This window comes from Giraffa tippelskirchi, chromosome 4, assembly GCF_054371585.1.
Source record: "Giraffa tippelskirchi isolate mGirTip1 chromosome 4, T2T-mGirTip1v1.2.pri, whole genome shotgun sequence".
Lineage (NCBI taxonomy): Eukaryota > Metazoa > Chordata > Mammalia > Artiodactyla > Giraffidae > Giraffa > Giraffa tippelskirchi.
The window spans coordinates 128744131-128752383 of NC_137278.1; the positions used below are offsets into that span (position 1 = coordinate 128744131).

Here is an 8253-nt window from a genome sequence, read left to right on the forward strand (position 1 = left end):
AGTCCTTGCACTTTCACATTCACAGAATTGCCTTTTCCTGGGCTCCAGGGTGGTGCAGGCGTGGGCTCCGGGGAGGGAGCAGCTCTCTGCTGCCCCCACCTGAGTCCGGCCTGTAGGTGGCAGGTGTCAGGTTAGGCCCTGCCCCCTCAGGGCCTAGCCACTCAGCTACAAGGCCAATCCCCTCCTCATGGGCTGGGCTCTGTTTTATAAAAGGCCATCAGGGAGCTGTACCCCACCGAGAAGCAGCTTCTCAACTCCTGACTCTTACTCAGCTTCGGCCTCCTCGCCTCCTCTCCAGCCTCCACCATGTCCATCAGGGTGACCCAGAAGTCCTACAAGGTGTCTACCTCCGCCCCCAGGTCCTTCAGCAGCCGCTCCTACACCAGCGGGCCCGGCTCCCGCATCAGCTCCTCGGCCTTTTCCCGAGTGGGCAGCGGCAGCAGCTTTCGGAGCGGCCTGGGCACCAGCATGAGTATGGCTGGAAGCTACGGTGGGGCCCCAGGTTTGGGGGGCATCACAGCTGTCACCGTGAACCAGAGCCTGCTGAGCCCCCTCAAGCTCGAGGTGGACCCCAACATCCAGGCCGTCCGCACCCAGGAGAAGGAGCAGATCAAGACCCTCAACAACAAATTTGCCTCCTTCATCGACAAGGTGAGGGTTCCCCTCTGCGTGGCTGGCAGTGCCTGGGGCTGGACCAGGATCCCAGCCTTTTCTCTTGGTCACCCCACCCTCCATGGGCACATCTCCAGCCCCTCACTGGTGTCCTGCTGGGCCCCACCCACTCTGGCAACATTGTGCCTTCCAACCAGTGATTTGGCCCCTCTGCGCACTTGGGCTTGGGCAGGGGAAGGGATAGGGAAGGATCTTGGAGGCTTCTGACTCTAAATCTTGGGGGCCCCCTGCCTCACTCGCCCATCTCACCCCAAGTCTGTAAAGCTCTCAGCCTCGAAGTGTTCTAGGTGTTTAGCTGTGGGGTGGGAGGGGAGTTCCTCCCTCAGGGGCACCCTTCTCCCTATCCCGGTCCCAAGGGCCTTTCCAGTAGTGCTCCTGTGCTTAAAAAAAAAAATTTTTTTTTTTTAATAGGAATTTGATAGGAGTCTAGGAGAAGGAAGCAGCAGTCTTGACTCAAGCAGGCAAATATTGATCCAGGCCTTTGGCGTCCCAGGGATCTGAGAGTAGGGGGCATCGAGATGAGTCATAACTTGGCCAGGGCCCCGAGAGCTGACCTTGTGGGCGTGGCCGGGCGGAGCAGAGACCCGCCCCCACGGAAGGGTGAGGGGCCGAGACTGCGCGCTGGAGACCCGCACCTAATCTCCTGGGGAGCACTTAGTACCTGGGGTTTGGGGGTTAGGCGGTGTGGGGGGGGTGTCGGGGTGGAGAAGGGTAGGGGTGGAGAAGGGTAGGGGTGGGGTGGGGTGGGACGCCAGGGACTGGCTTCAGGAAAGCCCATGCAGGATTCAAAGTCTGCGGGCGTGGGACACCCTACCCGCGTTTCACGTCCTTTTAAACCCAGGATTTATGGTTTCAGATAAGGCGTTTATCCGCCAACGCCCCTCTCCCCCCTTCTCGGCCCTTGTCCCCCAACTCTTCCCTCCTCGGCTCCGCCCCAGTGACCTGGCTCCACTTTCCCAGGGAAGGCGCCAGGCCGGCTTTTGCAGCCTGGGGTTGGGAGGGGGTTGTTGCTCCTTTAAGGCCCCAGGGCCCCCAGAGCTGGAGGACGGGTTCCTCTCTGCTGACTGGCTCCTGGGAGGCATTGTGGGAGCGGAAGGAGGGAAATCCTGGGGCAGATTGACTCCTTTAAGAATTGGAGTTCCCTGGGAAACGGGCGGGAGGGCTCGGTGGTTCCCTGGCCTTAAGGACCCTTGACTTGACTTCTTGACTGCCTTTTGCTAGCTCTGGGGTCTTCCCAGTGAGTAGTTAAGCAGAGGCCGAAGGTCCCGAGTGCTCTACCCTTTCCTTTGATGGACTAACTTGCTAAATCTGATTTCCTCATCTACAAAATGGGCTCCCTAATCCCCTATATCCAAGAGGTTTTGCCTATTCAAGCGTATAATGTATGTAAGAGCTTAGCAGTGCTTGGCCTACATTAAGCAGTCTAATAAGGGTAAATGTTATAATCACTTATTTTTTATAATTTTGGCACAGAATGAGCTGAGGAAGAAAGGGATTTACAGAGATGGATTTGCTGGATCTGAACCAAACCCTTAAGTCAAACTTCTCTTCTAAGTCCTCCTAATTTAAAAGAAGTTCCAACTTTGGGTTAATAAAAAAAAAAAGCATTTCTCTTCTTGGAAACAGTTTATTATTCTTTCTTTAAAAAAATTTCTCTTCCAACATGGCTTAATTACATCCTAAAATCTGGATTCCTCAAACCCAAGGAACCTAGGACCTTTGTGTTTTGGACAGGAAAACTGGATTGTGGATTCAGGGTGGAGTAGGGTGGGGTTGGATGTTGGAGAACTCAAAGAGAGGGCTGTGGGGAGGAAGGTCTTCAGTTTGCAGACAGATTTACCTAGTTTCTTGCTCTTACCCTGCTAAAAGTGCCTTCGGCACAGAGATGGGGTTCGGATAGGGCTTGCCTGAGATCTTCTAGGCCATTGCAGGGTTGAGGAGACCTAGGCTCAGAGGGAAAGCAACTCAAGATCAGTAGCTTCCCTGTAATCTATGAGTCTCTCAAAGCCACCCCAAATAATAATCATGATTGTTTGATATGAACCATCTATATTTCTTTCAATCATGAAAAGTGCTAATCAAAACTTGGCTACTTTTACTGATGTGTAATATACAACTGAAGTGACTTAGCAGCAATATACAATCTCAGTCAATAATACCTTTTTTTCCCCCGAAAGTATAACTTCAACATAATTCTTAGATATCTACTTCCAACCATGTACCCCATTGTCTCCCCGCAGCCCAGCACTAACGGAGTTCCAGAGACTCCACTGCTTGGGGAGTGGATTAAGGGAAAACACAGTGCTTGCTTTGCACCAGACTTTGAGCCCTGGCCTGATGTGACTGTGGACTTTTCTGCCCCATCATACAGGTGAGGCACCTGGAGCAGCAGAACAAGGTTCTGGAGACCAAATGGAACCTCCTGCAGCAGCAGAAGACTGCCCGGAGCAACATAGACAACATGTTCGAGAGCTACATCAACAACCTCCGTCGGCAGCTGGAAACTCTGGCCCAGGAGAAGCTGAAGCTGGAAGTGGAGCTTGGCAACATGCAGGGGCTGGTGGAGGACTTCAAGACCAAGTGAGCCTCCATCCTCCCTAACTGAAATCATCTCACCCTGTCTGGCCCCTTTGGGACCAGAGGTTTCAGACCCCAAGGCCCTCTGCTTATTGGGCAGTGCAGTCCTATATAATTAGGGTGACCCCAGGACAGTCTAGGTTTATGTCCATTGTTAATAGCACTTCCCCTCCCCCTTCAGTTGCAGAACTGTCTTGATTTGGACAACAAATTATCTTCTAGAGTTTGCATAGTAAATCTAAGATGGGAGACAGAGGTAGCCAAACAGGCCTCTGTTGTATATTAACAGCCCTGGCCCCTGTTTCTTCCTTATCCCTGATTTCCGGCACATTCCAGAAAGTTCTGTCAAAGGTCTCATGTCAGTCACTGTTACCCTCCTCATACACCTAATCCAATATATATTCATGGATTTGGAGAGACACTTCCTGCTCTAGGCTTCCTCACTGACTGAGGATGGCGTGGGGTAAGGCTGGGGAGACAGTAGCTGGTTGGGGCAGAATGACCGGACCAACCATCTCATATCTTTTTCCATTTCCAGTAACTGAATTTTCTAGATATTCTTGCCCCCCTCAAAAAACCCATGGCAACCTCACCTTTTCCTTTCCTCCTCTGATTCTATGTCTCTTCCTTACCAGGTATGAGGAAGAAATCCAAAAGCGCACAGACATGGAGAATGAATTTGTCATCATCAAGAAGGTGAGGGAGCACCCCTCCCCCCACCAGACACAGAAGGCTGGCGCTTAGAGACTCAGGCTGGAGGCTTTCTATTCTTAAATGTTTCTATGTAATGGGACAACATTTGGGTGCCTCCTAGGTACTGAACATAGAAGGACAGAGTTAAGTGCATTCGGACAGAACTGTGGGTATTGGGACGTGGTTAAGAAAATGGAGCAGTAGAACTGGAGGTCCAGCTATAGAAGGCTTCCAGGACGAGGGGGAGGGGGAGAGAGGGCAGGAGGAGGAGGAATGAGCAGGAAGCTGAGGTAAAGGGGCTGGGAAAACAGGTGTGGTGGGGCAGAGACAGGACTGGATCTTTGAGGTGGGAAGGCAGTTAGAAAGTTCTAAGTATAGGCCACTGGGTGTCCCCAGCTTGGAGTCAGGAGTGGGCACTCAGCTCTGGCTCCCCTTTCCCCACCCCACAGGATGTTGATGAAGCTTACATGAACAAGGTAGAGCTGGAGTCCCGCCTGGAAGGGCTGACTGATGAGATCAACTTCTACAGGCAGCTGTATGAAGAGGTACGTTCTTCGTTGCCGGAGACTGGAGTTCCCTGGCCTGGTCAGAGGCTCCTTCCAGCCCCGCCAGTGCACCAACGGACAAGGGCCCAACCCGAAATAATTCCAACTGCCAGTAGTAACCTGGCATGGATGTCCTTTATGTTCTGTCTCCCTGCATGAGGGAGGGTTTATTACCCCATTTCACAGATGAGAAAATGGGCTCAGAGAACTGAAAGAGACTGTCCAAGGTCATCATACATAACGCAGAGTGGTGACCCAGCTACCTCAGACCTGCTCTGTCCCTAGGGTTTAGATAGATCCTTTGGGCCGTATGGGAGCCCTCTGGGGGTGCCATACTGGTAGCTGAGAGCATGGAAGGGCTCTGCCCCTCTGATCTCTCACCCAAACCCGGATTTCCTTTATCCTAGCCTCATTTCATCTTTACTTCCCTCCAAGTTCCAGGTCTTCGACCCATCTTCCTTCTTTAGGAACTTTGCCTTCTCTCCCGCCCTAACTGTCTTGACCTCTGTGGAAGGCCCTTCTACAGAAGGGGACTCCTTGTGTGCAGGGCCAGGGCCTCACCACCTCCCCTTCCTGCCACAGGAGATCCGTGAGATGCAGTCTCAGATTTCTGACACGTCCGTGGTCCTGTCCATGGACAACAACCGCAACCTGGACTTGGACGGCATCATTGCTGAGGTCAAGGCCCAGTATGAGGAGATCGCCAACCGCAGCCGGGCCGAGGCCGAGACCATGTACCAAATCAAGGTAAACAGCAGGGTCACAAGCTGGTGCTCCCCTTTTGGGTAGTTCTGGGTGCTAGTCCTTCCTTGAGGGAGAAGCAAGATTTCAAACTCTGCCTACTGGGAGCGGGGCTGCCGAGTTGTGCTGGGGGATAAGGATGGGGTGTTCCAGGCCCAGAAGTACGGAGGCGGGCAGGCATGAGATGACCTGGGCTCTGGTGACTTGGCTGAAGGTACTTTTTCCTCAGAGGGACCAGGAGTCCCCTCTCAACCTCACTTCTCATCTCACCTCTGCAGTATGAGGAGCTGCAGACGCTGGCTGGGAAGCACGGGGATGACCTCCGTCGCACGAAGACGGAGATTTCTGAGATGAACCGGAACATCAACCGTCTCCAGACTGAGATCGAGGGCCTCAAAGGCCAGGTATGGGCTGGGATGGGAGTGGGAGAGGGTTCTGGGACACCTCTGGGTGGGAGGAGATAGTACAGAAAGGAGTGAGGTGTCTGGGGGTTAGGGAAAGGATCCTGGGAGTTGGAGGGATAGCTATAGTCCAGACTGTTCTGGTAGGCTGAGGGGTCAAAACAGCGGTCACAGGGGCTGGGCAGGTAGGTTGGAGGTCCAGGATGGGTTCCCCAGGCTTGCTTTATCTGTCTTATAAATCAGGGTGCTTATCTATCAGATGCCTTAAGGGGGTTTAGAAAGCAGAGATCTAGTCCCGTTGGGAGTGGGGATAATACTGTACAGCATCCCAGGTGAGAAGTGTGTGCAGGAGGGATTTGGAAGCTGCTCATATTCTCCCATTTCGCTTCCCGAATCTCACCCACCAGTAACATTTTCTTCCTTTTTTTAAAAAAAATTATCTATTTGGCTGCTTTGAGTCTTAGTTGTGGCACATGGACTCTCTGTGTCTCGTGGGTTCCAGAGCACACTGGCTCACTCGCTGACGTGTGGGATCTTAGTTCCCTGCTCAGGGATCGATCCCCTGCATTGCAAGGCAGATTTTTAACCACGACCATGAGGAAAGTCCCCTCTAACATTTTCTTGGAATAAGGCAGGTGGAGTTGGTAGGTCCAGGTCAGGGAGAGGGGGTCCCTAAAGGAGGGGAAAGGGAGAGTGGGTGCAGGGGGAGAAGGAGAGGAGGCAACCAGACTCTGCTTTACCTGCTTACTTGTCCCCTCCCCCTATAGAGGGCTTCCCTGGAGGCTGCCATCGCTGACGCTGAGCAGCGTGGTGAGATGGCTGTCAAGGATGCTCAGGCCAAGCTGGCTGAGCTGGAGGCCGCTCTGAGAAACGCCAAGCAGGACATGGCGCGGCAGCTGCGCGAGTACCAGGAGCTCATGAATGTCAAGCTGGCCCTGGACGTGGAAATTGCTACCTACAGGAAGCTGCTGGAGGGCGAGGAGAGCCGGTGGGTGTGGGGGTTCTCTGACCATCAATGGTGCACCGTCCCTGGAGTGCGGGAGATGGGACCTGGGTCCTCAGGGCCAAGGGTTGGTCCTGACATTCCATGTGTCCTCTGGGTACAGGCTGGAGTCTGGGATGCAGAACATGAGTATCCACACCAAGACCACTAGTGGCTACGCAGGTGAGTGTCCTCGTCTTGGGGGCCAGGGCAGGAGGGCAGCTCCTATACGGTTCCCTCTGGTACAGCTGAGGAAGCTGGGGCCCAGTTAAATGTCCTGTCCAAGGTCCCATGCATGCGTGCATGTGTGCTCAGTCACTCAGTTGGGTCTGAGTCTTTGCGACCCTACGGACTGTAGCCCACCAGGCTTCTCTGTCCATGGGATTCTCCAGGCAAGAATACTGGAGTGGGTTGCTATGCTCTCCTCCAGGGGATTTTCCCGACCCAGGACTCGAACTCAAGTCTCTAACATCTCCCCAAGGTCACATAGCTAATAGCAAAGCCCTGTCCCACCCTGCTCCTGGTTTTCGCCCAGTCATCTTGGAGAAGTGAACCAGGGCAGTTCCCCCTCCCTGGGGACCACTTCTGGAGTGTCAGGGAGATAGGGGAATAGCATCTGATGTGAGCATAGCCTCCTATACTCATGCGGCTGTCTCTTCCCGACCAGGTGGACTGACTTCATCCTACGGGACCCCTGGCTTCAACTACAGCCTGAGCCTGAGCTCTGGTGGGGGCCCCGGCTCCTTCAGCCGCACCAGTTCCAAGGCTGTGGTTGTGAAGAAGATTGAGACCCGCGATGGGAAGCTGGTGTCTGAGTCCTCTGATGTCCTGTCCAAGTGAAAGGCTCCTGCGGTCCCTCCCAGCCTTCCCCCACTCGCTGGCTCCTGCAGATGGTGCTGTGCAGGGGAGCATCTGCATGGGAGACCTGAAGTTCCACCCCATCCTCCGCCCACACCTGGGGGGAGTTGACTGCCTGGAGTTGCCCTTTTGCCCATGACCCCAACTAAAAGCCAATGCAAGCGTCTTTTTCAGAATAAATCCAATTCGAGTATCTTTTTTCAGAATAAAGCTTCAGTTGGCTCTGCCAACCCGCTATGCTGTATGCAGCCCTTGTTTGTGAGGTGGGAGAGAGGTTGTCAGGAGGCCTCTCTCTGGGATCAGAAGCTGGGGTGGGGGGCCACATGTAGGAGAGTCTGGCCTCCTCCAGGCTGTTCCCAGAGAGACTATTTTTGCTGAAAAACTCGTTGATGCCTTGGTCTCAAATACCCCACTTGACTTTCATCTGTGCAGCAAACCCTGTTGGGGAGCAGAGCAGGTTTTGGGTGGGAATATCAGGAGGGTTTCCTTTCTGTAGACCTCACAGGTGATTGGCATCAGGATTGGGCCCAGAGAGACCAAGTAATTGGCCTAACTAAAAATCAGGTTTTTGAACCCCAGACCAAGTTCTCAAGCCTGTACTCCTTAACCAGGCACATGGCGTTTTCTCGGTGGCCAGAGATGCCTTTGTACCATCTTCACTCCTTAGCACCTGGGGACAAGGAATCCCTAGGGACACAGGAAGTTCCTTCAGAGATCTAGAGTCCATTCTCAGCAGCTGGGTGTGTCACGCCCGCAGTTTCTAGAAGCCAAGATGGTATAGGGA

General features: G+C 53.5%; 1 protein-coding gene across 1 annotated transcript; it reads left to right on the forward strand.

Annotated features, from left to right (window-relative positions):
• The first annotated feature begins 234 nt into the window (after window positions 1-234).
• Window positions 235-7706, forward strand: KRT8 (keratin 8). The gene is made up of 9 exons (XM_081587292.1): window positions 235-651; window positions 3044-3252; window positions 3885-3945; window positions 4392-4487; window positions 5070-5234; window positions 5507-5632; window positions 6397-6617; window positions 6736-6794; window positions 7279-7706. Exons 1-9 carry the CDS (start codon window positions 307-309, stop codon window positions 7449-7451), a joined length of 1455 nt encoding a protein of 484 aa, XP_081443418.1. The 5' UTR covers window positions 235-306; the 3' UTR covers window positions 7452-7706.
• Window positions 7707-8253: the final 547 nt, after the last annotated feature.